The following is a 20,256-nucleotide window of genomic DNA, read 5'->3' on the forward strand; positions in this document are numbered from 1 at the left end:
AAAACATTGGTGAAATTAAAGAACTGGACCAGTTAATTAACAAATTTAGAATGGTTTACAGAGTAAGAGCATTGATTAATTGATTAATATAATTCTGATCAGGAACACATAAGCTACATAGAGCACAAGAAACAATTCAAAACGGTAGGATAATAAGATGTTAACAACATATATCTAGATTGCTAGCTAGCTAGAGGTACTTCTACATTATATTTCACAGTCCAAGGTGTTGATATTTAACTTATTAAGGGTACCAATTAATTAATAATCCAATTGCTAAGGAAGTGCACTGTACTGATTCATGTGATTCCACCCTTGAATCACATTCCAGTTGTTATTGCTTATGTTCTGATCATTTCCTGGTGTAGTCGGATTCAAATTGGCATTCATCTGAGCGTAATTGTTGTCGAAGTACCACTCAGTCGCCAAACCACCATCACCTGCAATACTGCTACCATCTTTTCCTTTTGAAATCTCAAGGTTCTGAAACAAAATAGGTTGTAAATTAGTTGTATCCTTTCGTCGTTGCTGATCATGATCTCTGGCCCCACCGAAAAACATGGATGATAATCGTTGCTGTTGTAGCTTCCAATGTAAATCTTGGTTTAAACTACTCAAAGACTCTATTGAAGATGTCAAGCTTGCATTTTGATGAAGATTTGTGTATGTAAATCCTATTTCCTGATTATTGTTATTGTTATGATGATGATGATGAAACCCTAACGAATGATCAAGATTCATAAATGGAAGATTGGTAGTATTAACCTGATCACCATATGAAGTTGAGAATTGGTTAATTCTAGGTGGGTAGTTAATGATACCAGCATTTAAGAAATTAATCCCACTACTATTTTCTGATGATGAAACTGATGATCCAGTTATGAACGTCCTTGAAGTACAAGATTTTGTTTTCTTGTTTTTTCTACAGCCACCGCCAATTGGGATGTTTCTTAAGGCACCACCCTTAGTCCAATACCTTCTACAAGCCTTGCAAAAGTGTCTAGGTTGAGTGAGATTGTAATTATTGTAGTAGCAAAATTTTGTATTGGTGGAATCACATCTTGGACATTTTAGGGTTTGTTCTGGTGGCTTTAGTGAAGATGATGTTTTTAGGCTTTGGTTTTCATATTTTTTAGCTTGTTTTGATGATATGTAGCTAGACATCATGATCGAGTTGAAGTAGCAAAAAAAAAAACAAAAAACAAAAAAAAAAAAAAAAAAAAAAAAAAACAATAGAAGCTATGTGTAAGAAAAAGAGAAAATAAAGAGAAAGTTAGGATGTGGTTGAGTTGCCTTTTGGAGAGGTAAAGATACACAAAATTCATGTTTTCATGCATGCCATTGGAATATAGGAGATGGATGTTGATGGGATCTTGTGAACTTCATTAAGGAGAGTTAAAATTATATAGATTTTACAAATGTTTGAAAAAGTATAGGGTGGATTTGAAGTATAATTAAATCTTAAAGAAAACGTAAATATATAGTTAAAGGAGAGAGAGAGAGAGAGAGAGAGAGAGAGAGAGAGAGAGAGAGAGAGAGAGAGAGAGAGAGAGAGAGAGAGAGAGAGAGAGAGAGAGAGAGAGATTTTCAAGTAGAATTGTGTAGGGGGTGGAGAGAAGTATGGAATAGAGACAAAAGGTGGGATGATATGAAAGTGATGTAGCATGCACAAATCGATAGTTCCACATGTAACACCCCAACCTACCAAACAACATAACAAAATAGAAAGAAAATAATTACTATTAAACAAGAGGGAGAAGGTAAATTAAAAAAGTGGACTACAATTAGTTAACAACAATAGAAAGGGAATGGACAACAAAAAGGTGAAAGGTCTTAAAATTTATTCTCTGCGTCTCAAATTTATTGTCTTCAGACAAAAAACACATAATTTTAGAAAATTTCACTAACTTTATTCTCCACCAATAAAATATTTTCTCTCTCCACTATAACCTCTTTTGATTGGCTGAAAAAGAATCTGGACAATTAATTTGGGACGTCCCAAATGGAATAATAGACAAAAAATTTGGGACGGAGGTAGTATAAGAATATTGAGATCCAATGTGCCGAAAGTAATTTGGTAAATATTATGTACATACTCCCTGGTCTCATTTAATTATGACAAAATTGCGCCTGTTGGTCCTTAAACTTTGTATCAAACAACATCGATGATCTTTTTCTTTATTTTTGATTTGGATGACCTTATATTTTTTTCAATTGAAACACGAATGACTCTGACACTAAATGTCATTAAATATTTCCGTTAAAATTGAGTCATGTACCCCGCACATGAGGGTAAATATGTCATTTAATATTTTCTACTTCTATCATAGGCATATTTATTTGTACCCACAATGTTTAATTCACAAGCTCTCAAAATCTGGAAAAAAAAGATAGAAGATGGCTATATGTTGAGCAAGGAACCGGTCAAACCAAAAAGCATTTTCCCCCAACTCTTCCATAATTAGAAGATGATGCATCTCATTCTAGCTCTCAGCAAAGTGAACTTTCAGATACTCTGATCTTCTCCACCAACCAAAATTCTCATACATGTGAAGAACTGACATAAAAGCAAATTAAGGGACTGTTGCTATAGTTTCCAGAACAAAAAATTTTGGATAGTCTCTGTCACGGTACAGCGTGTCAAGTACTTTAATTACCGAATCCGTAAGAAAAATGTATATAAATTGCTCAATCTCAATGACCCATTTCTCGACGGAATTAGAAGGTTCATCATTTAGGAGCTCACTTGGCATTCCATTTCCTTCATCCGGAGAAGTCTTAGGTGATAAGCTTTCTTTTACCGTTACTTTCTCCTCACTCTCTCGTAAAACGATTGCACGAACCTTACAAACCCTCTTAAATTTGAGGCGATGAGGAGAGGCGATTGAAGCACGAGAAAAAGGGTTAAAAAAAGATCAATTACTGCAAATTTTATAATTTATTGTTGAATTAGTAGATCTGAAAATGGGCTGACGTGTTCTTCGATTTAGAAATGGACTGAGGGTGTTTCGATTTGGTAATAGGCTAATTAAAGGACAACGTGTTCTTCGATTGGTTGTTGTGCCTCGGTATCAGTTCATCGCCGCTACCAGTTTTGGATGTCGAACCAAATTGTTCTTCAAATTAGGAATTGTTTTAATTTGGTGTTGAAACGACCTAACCCGTCGTATTTCGGCCCATAAAAATTTTTTCTTTTATGATACATTTATATTATTAACATTAAGGTCCAAATTATGTTTCCAAAACGCTTCCATTACAAAGTTAAGTTTAGACAACCTTTAAACGTTTAATACATAAGTTAAATATCCTAACGGGCATTCACATAACCAGTTTACATCGTTAAGAGATTGTTTCGACCCGACTAGTTTAATCTTCAACAAAACCGAGCATGGTGATTGGGAAAACACTACCCAATCCTAGATCGATCCAAAAGCAAGGTTTTCTAAAGCAACCTACAAAATTCCACTAGTTCCCACGCTTACCCGAACCGCCACCTTGCGAACCTATAAAAATAATATCAACGAGAGGGTAAGCTATGAAAGTTTAGTGAGGATAAACATACTATATACATACATATGCATAAAATGAATACGTAACACCAACACAATTAGTAAACACATACCACAATCCAAGTATAACTAAGCAAAGCTATACGTAACGTACCACCAAGCCAAATCCGCAAGATTAGCTACAACATGCAAATATATATACGTACATTCAAAACATAATCGATACAATAAGGTTAACCCCTTAACCTTAAACACATAAGGTTGGCCGAACTACAAGTGCCTAAGTGAATTCGAAACTACACGCGATTCACTACCTTCACCTCAACGACAATAGGGATGCCCGAACTACACGCGACATTGTGAATCCGAACTACACGAGATTCACTAGTTCAGCCGAACTACACGAGAATCACTATCCTAGGCCGCAACACAACAACAATGGGAACGCCCGAACTACACGCGACATCGTGAATCCGAACTACACGAGATTCACTAGTGAAGCCGAACTACATGCGAATCACTACCCACATCACCTCAACAACATCACGGGGTTGACCTACTTGTCAACATAAATTCGTATCGCCCAAAATTCACTACCCCAAGGGTGGTAACCCAAAACATACAAACTTGCCTCAAGGACCCAAAACTCATAGAGTCCATCATCTCATACACGTGTAAAGTGAACCCGAACGCCCAAGGATCACTCTACCCCACCCGCACCCATCCTATGCATACATACGCATATAATATATATACACTCACCTTAGCGCCTTGATGAATGCAACCGAATAATCCGCCACACGTCAATGGAAAGTACCTATTCCATTATCACTAAACAAACAACACAATTAGGGTGGATTTACATACCCACCCAAATTGACACTTAGTGCAATTTCGACCCAAATGCACTTTCAAGCACAAACCGCGCCCAAACTAACCAATAATCACTGACACAAGTGAGAATGGTCCTAAAACACCAATTAAACCAAAACATAAGTGTTAAAAACTTATCTTACCCAAAATGACACCTAAAACACCAATTATAGGACCTGGCAAGATATTTCACTCCATGCGATCGCATAGAGATAAAGCCTCCAGGCCATGCGATCGCATGGCCTCTTGATCCAGCTCACATTCATTTGTTTGCTAGTTTGCCGACGTTTTATTTAATAATATAATATAATATATATAATTTTATATAATTTTATATATATTATATTATATTCTTTTGCATAGTTGACTTGTAATTTTAGGTCTGTTGCGTCGTGCGTTGATACTCGGTTCAGGTCCTGGTTCCAGATTTTCGAACGTCATTTTGTACGATTTAATATCTTGTACTTTGCGTTTCGCGGCTTGTACTCTTGTAATTTTTAGACGTTTCTCATCAATAAATTGAACCACTTGGATTGTACTTTGTACTTTTTAGCGTTTTGGTCATTTGCATCTTCAAATCGTCGAATCTGTCTTTTGTCTTCACCTTTTATTATTTAAACGAATATCACTTGTAAATAGAACAATTGCATCTAAAAGCTTGTCTTTCTTGAAGGATAATGCTATGAAATAAGTGTTCGTTTTTAGCATTATCAAATATTCTCACACTTAAGCGTTGCTTGTCCTCAACCAATATAGAACTTGAATATAACTTTAATAGAATCACTTCTTTATTCTTCACACTTTGTACACCAGTGATTTTGATACGGTGGTATGAACAATGATAGTAACGTTGTGGTTTATAGTCCCACATGACTATAAAAATTTAGATCCTTTAGGAAATTGGATCTTTATGAAAACATTTGATCTTTAGAAAATTCATTCTAGCTTTTACCCTAGATAAGTTTTCCGGAATAACCCTTAACCGGTGTTTGCAAAATATTTTTGTGGGTTTTGTGGGTTTCAGATTTGAAAATTTTAGCTCAAAACTTTGTGGTTTTGTGTCGCCCACTTGCTATCCTTGTATTAGGAAAGCAACACGTCCAGTATACTTGCTCCATATATTACCTTTTGGTAAACTACCGTCCGGTTGTAAAGGAAAGCGTTGAACAAGCAACTGTTAAGGCAATGTCTAATGACATGCAGATGTTCATGGTCCACAATGTATCGGATGCAATTACTATCCTTTTTAGGAGAAATAGTAAAGATCACCCTATAATTTTTCGATCTGGCACAAGGTCCTGTCTTCGACCATGCTATGCAACCACCGTTCTTACGGTTGACACCCGATTTGGTTCAGGTGACCTAATGAATTCCGGTGAATTCTCAGGATTTTACATTCAATGGTAATGAACGCATTGAAAATGGGTTTTCAGAAAATAAATCGGTTTGTAATTTTGATCAAAATATTTTCTCGTTCAAGCTCGAGTTTAGATATCATCGAATTCCATGAGTTTGAATTCTCAATCTTTAAGGTCAATCTCAAGGATTGAGTAATATCAGGCTTAAATGCTGATTTTTAATTTTTAAGGAGATTATCCTTTCTGGGGATCTGATTCATTAGTCTTATAAACTAATTTGCATGGTGCCTTCCCCATTTTACGAGGCAGGTTCTCTTATGGTTAGGATAAGTCTGACCACATGGCGACCCTGTTTGATGCTGAGGTCCGTAGATTTCCAGCTGATTTTCGAGAAAACTTTTCAAGGTTTTTTGTAGACTCTACAACTGGTCTGGACGACAACTTCCTGACCTAAATCAAGAAGTGCGTGTCTTTTTCGGAAGACTTTACTTCCTTTTAATGATGGAATTGATTCATCGTGTAGATCCATCTTTCTTTCAAATATTTTACAGTGATTGGGTAAAACTGATTAATATAGTCCAAAACAAAAGTATCTTCAATTATTTATACAAAAATATGCGATATATGTTCTAAATAACTTGGTAAATTTTTCTCACACTTGGCTTTTATTTTTCTTTCTTTGCCTTTTTATTCTCTTCTATTTCATTTTAAATGAATTCAAGCATTTTAGGTTGTTTCTCAATTTATGTCTTTTTCGAGGTACCAATAATTTCGGTGTTAATACCTAGTTTTATCGTTCATAAATATGTATAAACATGATTTTGAGTTCATTTAGTTGAAAATTTTAAAATTTTTTACTAGAAGTGGGTAGTCAGTATATAAGACTAGGGCTGTTCTTTATTATCAGAGAGCACTAGATTCTAATACAACTACTGCTTTACTAGTATTTTAACGGTGGCTATTAAACCAAGTGTATAAGTCAAATTTTTAAAACCGAAAGAATTTAATCCCTTCCCACACTTATGATCTTGCAATGCCCTCATTTGCAAGAAATCAGTAACAATCTAAATTATTGAGGGTGATTAGCGTAGAAAATTGATTAAATTTTATCAAAGTTTCCAAACATATTGTTGTTTTTTTGAATGATAAATGGTGCACTTCATTTGTTCATTCCAGCAGTTGTTATTTCACATATATTTTTCATCTTGTCGTCAAAATTAGTTGCTTTTGCTGAACTTAATGTCAGTCTTTGAAAGTGCGCTGTTTTACCATGTTGTGTACAATATAATAAAAATATATACATGCATGGTAATTTGAAATGGGACCTAGTATCCCACTTTCAAATTATAAATATGAAATATTAGTAACACAATAATAAAAATGTTAAAAATTACATAAAAATATCAAAATATTATATGTTTAAACAATAATAGATAAAAATGATAAAAAATAAGAAATCACCAATGAAACTGTATCAATCTTGATATGAATTCCAGTTCATGTCATCGCTCGGGTTCCATGGCTGGTGATAGGTGTCCTGATAGGCTTGGTTGGGGTCGTACAGGTCAAAGGGTGGTCGCATGTCGGGCTGATGTGATGGATAGTATGCAGGTCGAGTCGGAATGTAGTTATGTGGTACCTGATATGATAGCTGGCTCATGATCTGGTGCTGATGAACGGCCCATCTATCATGCTGGCGTTTCCTGGATTGTTCGTACATATCCGCGGCTCTTCACTGCTCATACTGACGATGTCGAGCCTCATTACTCATTTCCACCTCATCTATACGCTGGAAGACATCAGTATAACTATCCCTAATGACATCCCTAATGTCATCTGCTTCCTCCATCTCCTCATCCGAACCCCTCTCTACCTGTGGATGGGTGCCCCGATATGGTATTGGCCTATTGTGACTCCGAGTTAGTACCTTTGCACATTGATATACCTGCAATCCTATACTCTCGGTTTGTTCCTGAACCACCATCATTGGACCCCCTTGTTCCCTATCTATACCTAAATACTCTCCAATGAGAGTAACAAAAATGCCTCCTCCTATTATTCCCCCCTCCTGTATACCTTCCACCATTTTGGACAGATAATAACCAACACAGTAGGGGATATTAACAAAGCCTCTAGGGTCTCGAATGCACTTGAGGTAGAATAAATCGTTTATTAATATCTAAATAGGAGTGTCTTCCACCCTGCCTAAACTCATTAAAGTTTGACATACGCCTCCATATTGCATTAGCGTCAAAATTTCTATCTACCCTCTCACCTTCATAAATTAAAGGTGTACAATCAGGTGATAATAATTCAGCGGGGGTGTAAATCTGTAAAGCCCTAGCCATGTCTAGCATGGACATCCTGTACATCCTACCTCCAAGTAAAAATCTAAGAAAAATCCTATCGTCTATCCTATCTACATCCTTATTTAATGCTATAGTACTCATTAATTCAACACACCATTCCTTATATACATTCTTACTGTAAAGACCCGTCCTAATCCATAAGAACGAATACAATAACATATGATTACATTGCGAGGTATTTATCCTCTATATGATACATTTTACAAACATTGCATTCGTTTTAAAAGACAAACTTTCATTTCATCAAAAGTTGACAGGCATGCATACCCTTTCATAATATATCCAAACTATAAATGACTTAGTAGTAATCTTGTTGAACTCAACGACTCGAATGCAACGTCTTTTGAAATATGTCATGAATGACTCCAAGTAATATCTCTAAATGAGCAAATGCACATCGGAAGATTTCTTTCAAACCTGAGAATAAACATGCTTTCAAGTGTCAACCAAAAAGTTGGTGAGTTAATTAGTTTATCATAAACATTCATTTTCATCATTTTAATAGACCACAAGATTTCATATATTTAATTGTACACGTAACCCGAGTACAAAATAATACGCGTAACCCGCGAATTAAAAATCATTCATATGGTGAATGCTTGATAACCGACTTAACTTTAATGCATAGAATATCCCCAAACAGAACCTCTCGTCTGTATAATAATAACAATATCGAAGTACTAAAGCATCCGTACCCCGGATGGGACTTGTCGAGGTCCATAGATCTATATTTAGGATTCACGTCAATTAGGGGCCATACCCGTTTCCTAATTATTAGGTTACCAAGCTAATAAGGGGTGATATTCAATATTTATAATCCAGCTATAGAATGTAGTCTTTGATCACTTGTGTCTATTTCGTAAAACATTAGTAAAATCAGCGCATATATTCTCAGTCCCAAAAATATATATAAAAAGGGAGTAATGAAACTCACAAAACTGTATTTCGTAGCAATACTGCATATGACGGCACTTGAACAAGTGCAAGGTTGGCCTCGGATTCACGAACCTATATCATTTGTTTATTTATTTATACTCATAATTGTAATCGAACAATATATATATATATATATATATATATATATATATATATATATATATATATATATATATATATATATATATATATATATATATATATATATATATATATATATATTTATTAGTTATATTATTTTTTTGATTAAAAATATATATATGTTTCATATATTCATTTTGTATATGAATTATTAATTTTTGTTATGTTATATGTATTAAATATATCATTTTCATCTTAATAATAGTTATGATAATACTAAAATAATATTAATGGTGGTAAAAATAATTATAACACTTGATATTATTAATTAGATAATAACTTTAGTAATTCTGTTAATAATGATAATAATAATATTAATGATAATAAATGTAAAAATATAAATTTTATTGTTAATGATAATTATAATAATGATTTTAGTAACTACATAATAATACTGATAACAATAATAATGATAGTTTTAGTGATATAAAAATAATAATTTTAGTAAAAATGATAGTAATAATAATAGTAACTTTTAATAATAACAATACTAATAATTGTAATCAAATTAACAATAATAATAGTATTTATAATAGTACATATGTTAATAATAATAATAATAATTCTAATATTTATATAATGATACTAATACTAATAAAAATAATAATTTGTATCATTTTCATAATAATAATAATACTAATCATAATCATAATCATAGTAATAATAATAATATCTATACTAATAACAATGATAATTCTATAATTTTAATCATAATACATTTAAATGATATTGATAAGGATAATAATAATAATAATAACAATATTAATGATAATATATTAATAATATCAATAATCTTAATAATAATAATAATAATAATAATAATAATAATAATAATAATAATAATAATAATAATAATAATAATAATAATAATAATACTAATAATAATAATAATAATAATAATAATAATAATAATAATAATAATAATAATAATAATAATAATAATAATAATAATAATAATAATTAGAATAATAATAATAATAATAATAATAATAATAATAGTTATAATGCTCTAATGCTATTATTTAATAATAACTAAATGATAATAATAATAATCATTTTAATTATATAATATCACAATAAGTAATAATAACAATAATAATAATAATCATAATAACAATAATAATAATAGTAATAATAATAATGATAGAAAAAAAATACAACCTTTGAAGAAATAGCTTTTAAAAAGAACGCCTCCGCCCAGACTCGAACCCGAGACCTCTCGGTTAAACACAACACCACTAAGCCAACTGCACTAACTGATATTTCCTGAATATGATCACTCTTAAAATCCATTTAACCTGAGAACCTATCTGTTTCTTCTTCTTCAAAATTACGATTGACAGGAAAATTACCAAATCCATAATAACGATTAATTTGTTTGATTTTTGAGACTTTCAAATGAAATAGAACGATTCTGATGTAATTAAACTGAATCACATAACATAAAAGAAAAGAAACAGAAGCTGAAGCAATTCGCGAACAAAATTATGAACTCCAATCCTAATTTCGAATTCAAAGCTGTTTTACATTATAATTACAACATGAAAAGTGTTTTAAATCCCCAATAGAAACTTTTTGATTCCTCAATTTCAACAGAAACTATCTATAAAACTTTTTCATCCAAAAACTTTGACTCAGAAATTAAGATTCGACTTGAGAAATTGGATCGTAATATTTTGCAGAAAGATTGAGTATGAGAATCCTAACTAAACTGCATTATTACATTTAAAAAAAAAATTTGATTTCAAGCTTTTGACAAAATGGATTAAGAAGAGAGCAGCGAGCTGCATATTTGTTTTGATTTTTATGTTTTCGGTTCGCAATTGCAGTAATGTAAATATATAATGTGAAAATTAATGATTAAAACAATATTAAGATTCAATTATATTTGTTTTATAGTTATAATTGAGTCGACAGCTAAATATTGATAAGAGATAGATAAATAAAAAAATATAATTCAATGGCGATGGTTAACAAAATTTGGCTGTTAGTGTGATCTTAAAGTCGTGATTTGTACTTGAAAATAATTCATCTACAGATACAGATTGATAATGATTTGAAATAGAATACGTATTTATTTTTGTATAATCTTGTATATAACAGTATATTTATATATATTTATTTGTATCTGTATTTATATATATTAATATATAACTGTATTTTATATGTATGTTTTTATATATATCTGATTTCCTATATATGTTAATATATCTGTATATATATATATATATATATATATATATATATATATAACTCATAATTTTTCATAATTAATAAATATATTAATATTATTAATAATACTATTACTAATATTGTAGAGACCCATCCTAATCCATCTGGACGAAGTCCATATCGATTATAAACGATTCACAATAGTTGATTTCATTGCGAGGTACTTGACCTCTATATGATACATTTTACAAACATTGCATTCGTTTTTAAAAAGACAAACTTTTAATACATTGAAAGTTGACGGCATGCATACCATTTCATAATATATCTAAACTATAAATGACTTGATAATAATCTTGATGAACTCGACGACTCGAATGCAACGTCTTTTGAAATATGTCATGAATGACTCCAAGTAATGTCTCTAAAATGAGTAAATGCACAGCGGAAGATTTCTTTCATACCTGAGAATAAACATGCTTTAAAGTGTCAACCAAAAGGTTGGTGAGTTCATTAGCTTATCATAATCATTCATTTTCATCATTTTAATATACCACATAAATTTCATTTCCAGTTTTCATAAATATACGTCCCATGCACAGAGACAAAAATCATTCATATGGTGAACACCTGGTAACCGACATTAACAAGATGCATATAAGAATATCCCCTATCATTCTGGGAAATCCTTCGGACATGATAAAAACAACATCGAAGTACTAAAGCATCAGGTACTTTGGATGAGGTTCGTTAGGCCCAATAGATCTATCTTTAGGATTCGCGTCAATTAGGCGTGCACTAATTCTCAAAATTAGTGATGTTCCCTAATTCTTAGGCTACCAAGCAAAAAGGGGCATATTCGGCTTCGATCATTCAACCATATAATGTAGTTTCGATTACTTGTGTCTATTTCGTAAAACATTTATAAAAATTGCGCATGTATTCTCAGCCTAAAAAAATATAAAGGGTAAAAAGGTAAATGAAACGCACCTAATGTATTTTTTAGTAAAAATACATATGACTATATTGAACAATGCAGGGTTGGCCTCGGATTCACGAACCTATATCATTTGTATATATATTAAAACGTATGATCGTATTTGAAAAGTTTATATATATTATTATTAATAATATATTATTTTAATAATAACAATATAGTGATATGTAATATTAATATTATTGTAATGTATTATATATATATATAAATATTTAATTATAATAATATTGATAATGATAAGAATGATAATACTAATCATGATAGTAATAATAGTAATAATGATAACATAATAATACCTGTGTTAATAATAATCAGTTTTATCATGAGGTTCGTGTTAAATTTTCTAATTTCTTAACTACGGTTCTTATAACTTAATTTCATAATCATTTTCATAATTTTTACCATTTTAATTTTTATTAAAATTTTATACTATATATGTTATTAGTAATGATAGTAATATTATTAACAATGATATAATAATAATGATTTTAATATTAACTCTTATGTTCAAACCCAAATTTAATAATATAACTAATGCTTAATATTGATATTAGACTTTATAATAATAACAAAGTTACTTATTTTAGTGATAATAATATTCTTAATACTAAGTTAGTATTATCAATTATTAACATATCCGTAATCTTAATCGTAATAATTTATAATAACAATAATGATTCAACAATAATAATAATACAAATAATATTATTAGTGTTAATACTAATAATATTAATCAATGATATTAATTAGTAATATGTTAATACTAGTACATAATGATACTAACATGACAATAATAATAATAACAATAATCATAATAATAATAATAAATGATAAATAATAATTATAATAGTAATAAAAATAAGTGTATACCCTTAGGAGTCTTTGCTAAAAAGAATAGCCCACGCCGGGGCTCGAACCCATGACCACTAGCTAATCCGACACCACACTTAATCATTGAATCGTTTCCTTTTTCCTGTAATAATCCCCACCCAATATTATTAAATCCCCTCTTCTGTTTCTCCCCTTTTTTCTTCTTCTTCCTTAATTATATAATCGATTGGAACCGGAGATTTTTGGATTCGTGATTTAAATTAGATTGTTATAAAAATGAAAACAGCTCATACTAGTAATTGAATTTACCAGATAAGAATGAAAAAAAAAATAACTAAAGGAAAATACACTGTAAACAGCTCGTCGGTTGTAGCAAGAAAAAGAAAAATTGATTGTGAATTGGGGATCATTTTGAATAAAAGTTTCTACATGAATTAGTTTTTAAATCGTATATACAAAGTTTTGGAATCATCAATTGCTCAATAAACTCAAAAACAGATTCGAATTTCATGAAAAATAAATCGGTTGACTTTTCTTAAATTTACTTTGACTCAAAAATTCACAATTGTTATTACGAAATGAAATTTGGAATTCTACAGATTGTTTACTTATACAATTCCTAACAAAACCGTTTTTATACATTTGGCAAAAAGATTTGGATTCGTGATTTTAAAAAAAAATTGGAACCAACAGGGTCGACTAGTACAACATGTTTCTAAAAAAAAAAAATTCAACGAAGATGATGAATGATTTTTTTGAGGCTGTGCAGTTGGTTTAATGTGAGGATAACTTCAGAGGGTTCCCTTTGATTTATGGCCAAAAAAATTTGAGTCATCATCTATTATTGAGTACGTACATGAAAATAAAAAAAACTAAAAGAACGAATTGATAATAGGATGGATTGTACTATGGATTTGGTGAATCAATTAAGAGACAGGAAAAAAAAATAGAATAGTTCGATTGTGATTACAATTCCTCAAGTTGATTCTGTATTTTGATTTTATTTAGTTAATGTTTATATTAATAATTACTAAATATTAATAAATATATTAATAATAATAATATTATTTATGTTACTGGAAATAATAAAAATACTGATAATTATAATAATAGAAAATAATAATGATAATATTATCAATCAAAATAATACTAATAATAATAATAGAAACAATAATAATGACAATGATATCACTAATACTAATATTAATGATAATAAATAATGATAATTATAATAATACTTATAAAATGGAAATGATCATATTATTCATGATAATATACATAATAATTTTTAATGACACAATACTAACAATGATAATTAATGATATAACAATTATAATTAAACTTGTAATTACATTCAATATATAACTTTTAACATTTATTATTTATGTAATGTTTACTATTTAAAAATATATAATTGAGTATTTACACACAATTTATATAATAATATTTATAAATGGAATCATATATATTTATATAGATTCCTTTTAAGTTACATATAATAGTTAAACTTTTATATTTATTTTCTGGATCACATCCTAATGATTATTTTTCAAAAAATCATATACACTCATATATAGTTTTATCATTAGTAATCACTTTATTACCTTATATTTTATTTTACATATTTAATTATAAAGATTTATATTTTATAAATTTCAAATTATTATTTTTACTTACATTCATTTATATATACATGTTTATTTACAAAAAATTGTTCAAGAATCGTCGAGAGTAGTCAAAGGTTAAATGAACCAATGTAAACAGTTCAAAAATTTTAAGACTCAATATTACAGACTTTGCTTATCGTGTTGGAAACATATAAAGATCAAGTTTAAATTTGGTCGAAAATTTTCGGGTCGTCACAAATATTACCTAAAAAAAATAGAAAAAAATAATAATATGATAAATGATAATTTTAATAATTTCGATAATACTAATGATAATAATAATCTTATTAATGAAACTAAAATAATATTAGTTATAATGATATTATCATTATTAATGATAATAATAATAATAATAATAATAATAATAATAATAATAATAATAATAAATATAATAATAATATGATAACTTATACATATCAAATTTTATATATTTAATATAATAATATCAATAATACAAATATTAATTTAACATTTATACTGAAAGTAAGGTTAGTAATATTACTTTAATATTTTAACTTGTACTTAATCTCTATTATCAATATGATATAATATCATATATTGAATATTTAATATTTGTACATTTTATATATATTATAATATACATACAACATTAATTATGTAGATTCATCTCTATATAGATATTTATTTTAATAGCAACTTCATTATTTTATATACTACTTTACATATTCAACTTAAATGATTAATTGCATTTTATTTTACATATTTAATTTAAATTATGTTTCATTACTTCTAATTATTATACATCCTTACATTTACATATATATACATATTTATTTACAAACAATTGTTCGTGAATCGTCGGTAATAGTCAAAGGTCAAAAGTTAACTGAATTCATGTAACTAATTCAAGAATTTTTGAGACTCAACATTATAGACTTTGCTTATCGTATCAGAATCATATAAAAATTAAGTTTAAATTTAGTCGAAAATTTCCGGGTCGTCACACCTACGAATGGTAAACAAACGTTCCCAGTCAAGAAAAGAAGAGTTCCCATACCTTTGGATTAGTAACATCCTTACTGAGTTAGCTAGGTTGACTTCTTCCAAAGGTCTCCAATCTATTACCCTTGGTACTTCCACATTTTTGGTGTAAAGCTTAAATTTGTTACTTTGGTACATTGGGTAATCTCTCCAGCTTCGTTCAAATCTCAGATTGGGATGTGATTCCTGTTCGTAAACTCTTGAGTTTATTATTAATTGATGAGGCGGAAATTGAACGTAGGCAGTAAAATTTTTTAGATTCGGTTCATAATATGGTAGGTGTTGATTATGATGTTGCTGCTCTTGTTGTGGCTCAGGTGGCATCTCTGGCTGTGGTTCTTGTTCAGGTTGTCTAGACGATGATGCACAGTCAGTATCTATATTTCTCTGCAAAATAAATTAAACACAAAATTTTTGCATCCAAATATGCATTAGTGTTAGCAAAATAACAAATTAAAACAATTACAATAACATGTTTAATTCATATTAAACTTATACACATTTTCATAATTTTAACAATTCTACATTTTTTCAATAATCATATATGAAAATGTATATAATGTTCATAAGCATTCAACTCAAATAACATGTTAAAATAACCATTACTAGCAATTAAACAAGTTTCAAATGGCATTTATATCAAAATAATCAAGTTCATGAATTTTAGACTTAAAAAGTCCACTTTGATGCTCAAAAATCATGTTTAGGATCAAAGTTTGGATCATTTAGCAACCTAAACATGTTACACTAATTAATTTAGCATTAATTCATAGCAAAAATCGGCCATAACCTGTTTATATCAAAAAGCCCCAAATTGCTCAAGAACACAAACCCTAGATTTCTAAAAATTTTGAAGTTTAAGGCTTAAAATCATGATAAATAGCATCAATCTAGGTTATACAAGTATAATATACTAACAATTTAACTCTAATTAAGCTAGAAATTAATATAATTAAATTAGATGAAAATTATTCATAATCACTATAAATTCGAAATTTAAGAGTTTTAGGGGTGAAATTTTTACCTTTTTGCTCCCCAATCTGAACAAACGCATGATTATGGCGAATTGTATTAACAAATTTCGTGAATTTTGGTGAAAAATTGATGTTTTTAGAGAGTTTTGTGTGTGTGTGTGTGTTCGAGTTTGTGTGTAACAGTGGAGCAGAAGACAGTCGACTGGAAATTTGTATCCTGTGCAGTTTTTTATCTCCATGCGATCGCATAGATATGTAGGGTAAACCCCATGCGATCGCATGGGGTCTGATCTTTTTTTTTTCTTTTTTTTTATAAACCCTTTTACTTATAAAAACAAAAATTGAATAAATTTAAAATTTTGTTTCTTTAGATTGAGGTTGTTTCGGTACGTTTACCTAGTTCGTCCCTCGGCAAAATTTTAAAATTTGTCATTTTAAAGCGTTTGTTTTAAAAGCAAAGATTTTTGAGTTTTTTTAATGTTTTTGGCATACTTTAGATTAATAAAATTAAAAATAATGATAATAAAATTTCTCGTCCTGCCCTCGGGTAAAGCAATTTCGGTTCAGCGACCTAGTCTTCAACTCACGACGAATTTTAAAAATCAATTTTTTTAACTTAATAAAATAAAGTAAATTTTTTTTTAAATTCACACCAAACTTAAATTTAAAATGCATAAAATTTCATATAAATATTAATATTTTTTATATACATTAATTTTACAATTTTACATTTAAAATAATATAGTTATATATTGGTTTTAAAATTTTACAATAATAATTTAATATTTATATATTAATTTAAAAAAAAGGTAAAAAGAAAATTAAAATCTTTTTGGTCTTTTATCCCACTTTAATCAATCAAATATTAACAAAAATATACGTCCCTCTTTTGGGTAAAGTAATTTCGGCTATATTACCTAGTTTTACTCCTGACTAATTTCTGAAATATTTTGAATTGATTGATTAAAGATATTTATACCTTATGAATAAACGGTAAATTTTGCAGTGATGAATTAAATTTTGTATGATATCAATAATTTCGGTTTATTATACCTAATTTTATTGAATATCAATTTAATACTTTATAGCGAACGATTCAGCGTTTATTATCAAAAGGTTAAAAGCAATAAATAAAAATAAAAACTGTACATACTTACCTGTGAAATAGAATTCTCAGAGACCTGCTTTAGTCGACTCATAGGAGAGTCGTTTAATTTGGTTCTTCATAGCTACATAAGCGTAACCTCGATTTTTCAATAATTTTTCTTCTAAACATATGAACGGTCCTTCTCTGCATAAAGTAACGAACTCGGTATTGGAATGTGTTTGATTGTTCAAACATTTCCCTTCGTGTGACCATTTTCAGCATTTATGACATCTTTCAAGGTGTCGTGCTCTTCTTTTTGTTGCGAATTTTGATTTTCCTTTACCAAAATGTATCTTATTATGATTCTTCCTAAGTTCTTTCCTTACTTCGTCCATTTTTCCTCTTATGAATGATACCAGTTCACTCGGGAAAGTGTTATTATTACGTTTAGTAATCATAGCGTGTAGTAGTAGACCATGGTTCAGATCAAAGGAATTCTTCATCTCGTAAAATCTAAAAAAAATAAAAATTCAGAATGGAGGGAGAAGACTGGGTCTTTAGGGTCTGCTAGGGAAAGACCATTCGGATTCCATTCTCGAGAACTACATGAAAACAGAAAATCTAACTCTAGACATCATTATATTATCCTTTAAAACATTTGAATCTCCCCACACTTAGTTAGCTGTGGTGTCGAACTTGTGATTAACTTCATTGTCGACTTCCATCGAATCATGTATGTAATGTTTAACTCTGTGACTATTAACTTTAAATTCAATCCCATTTGAATTTATTAACTCTATTGTTCCGTATGGGAAAACTCTTTTGACTATGAATGGTCCAGACCATCTTGATTTCAATTTTCCAGGAAATAGCTTGAATCGTGAATTGAAAAGAAGAACTCTATCTCCTTCCTTAAATTCTTTTGAACTTCTGATTCTTTTATCATGTCATTTCTTCGTTCTTTCCTTATAGATTAACGAATTTTCATATGCATCATGTCTTAATTCTTCTAATTTGTTTAGTTGACTTAACCGTAGACGTCCAGCTTCATGCAAATCAAGATTACATGTCTTCAAAGCCCAAAATGCTTTGTGCTCAATTTCTACTGGAAGGTGACATGCTTTTCCCTAAACGCGTTTAAAAGGTGTGGTGCCAATTGGAGTTTTGTAGGCTGTTTTAAAAGCCCAGAGTGCATCCTCCAGTTTCACGGACCATTCCTTCGGATTTGATCCTACAGTTTTCTCTAGAATACATTTTAAAGTTCGGTTGGTATTTTCAACTTGTCCACTTGTTTGTGGATGATAAGCGGTTGAGATTTTATGAGTTACTCCATATCTTTTGAGAACTTTCTCAAGTTGATTATTACAAAAATGAGTACCCCGATCACTTATTAAAGCTTTCGGTGTTCCGAACCTTGCAAAAAGACATTTTAGAAAGTTGACTACAACTCGTGCATCATTAGTTGGGAGAGCTTGTGCTTCTGCCCATTTAGATACATAATTAATTGCAAAGAGAATGTAGAGATTATTATGAGATTTTGGAAATGGACCCATAAAGTCAGTACCCCAAACGTCAAAAACTTCACATACTTGAATGACATTTTGTGGCATTTCATCACGTTGATTTATTTTTCTGGCCCTTTGACAAGCATCACAGGATTTACAAAGAAGGTGTGCGTCTTTAAAAATTGTAGGCCAATAGAATCCAGCATCGTAAACTTTTCTTGCTGTGAGTTGAGGCCCATAATGCCCTCCTGTTGGTCCTGTGTGACAATGGTTTAAGATTTGACTAACTTCATCTCCAAATACACATCAGCGTATTATTCCATCAGGACATCTTTTAAACAGATGTGGATCTTCCCAAAAATAGTGTTTTATATCACTAAAGAATTTCTTTCATTTTTGGTACGACAACCTTTTTTAAGGAATCCATATACTAAGTAGTTTGCAAAGTCTGCAAACCAATTGAATTTCATTATAATTGATTTTCAAGAGATATTCATCAGGAAAGTTGTCTTGTATGGCCGATTCATTTAGAACTTCTAATTCAGGATTTTCAAGGCGAGAAAGATGATCAGCGGCGAGATTTTCTGCTCCCTTTTTATCTCGGATTTCAATATCGAATTCTTGTAAGAGTAAGATCCAACGGATTAATCGTGGTTTCGCATCTTGTTTTGAAACTAGGTATCTAACAGCAGAATGGTCGGTATAGACCACCGTTTTAGCTAGAATGAGATATGAACGAAATTTATCAAAAGCAAAGACAATAGCAAGGAGTTATTTTTCAGTAGTTGTGTAATTCATTTGTGCTCCTTGTAACGTCTTACTAGTGTAATAAATA

General features: G+C 29.8%; 1 protein-coding gene across 1 annotated transcript; it reads right to left on the reverse strand.

Annotated features, from left to right (window-relative positions):
- Positions 1-225: 225 nt before the first annotated feature.
- Positions 226-1,167, reverse strand: LOC139850695 (dof zinc finger protein DOF5.7-like). Its single transcript, XM_071840251.1, has one exon. The coding sequence runs from the start codon at positions 1,165-1,167 to the stop codon at positions 277-279; it is 891 nt and encodes a 296-aa protein (XP_071696352.1). The 3' UTR covers positions 226-276.
- Positions 1,168-20,256: the final 19,089 nt, after the last annotated feature.

The sequence above is a fragment of the Rutidosis leptorrhynchoides genome, chromosome 5, assembly GCF_046630445.1.
Source record: "Rutidosis leptorrhynchoides isolate AG116_Rl617_1_P2 chromosome 5, CSIRO_AGI_Rlap_v1, whole genome shotgun sequence".
NCBI classification, from domain to species: domain Eukaryota; kingdom Viridiplantae; phylum Streptophyta; class Magnoliopsida; order Asterales; family Asteraceae; genus Rutidosis; species Rutidosis leptorrhynchoides.

What these genes read in the sequence shown, in the direction of transcription:
- LOC139850695 (XM_071840251.1), bottom strand. Translation starts at nt 1,167, where the DNA reads ATGATGTCTAGCTACATATCATCAAAACAAGCTAAAAAATATGAAAAC.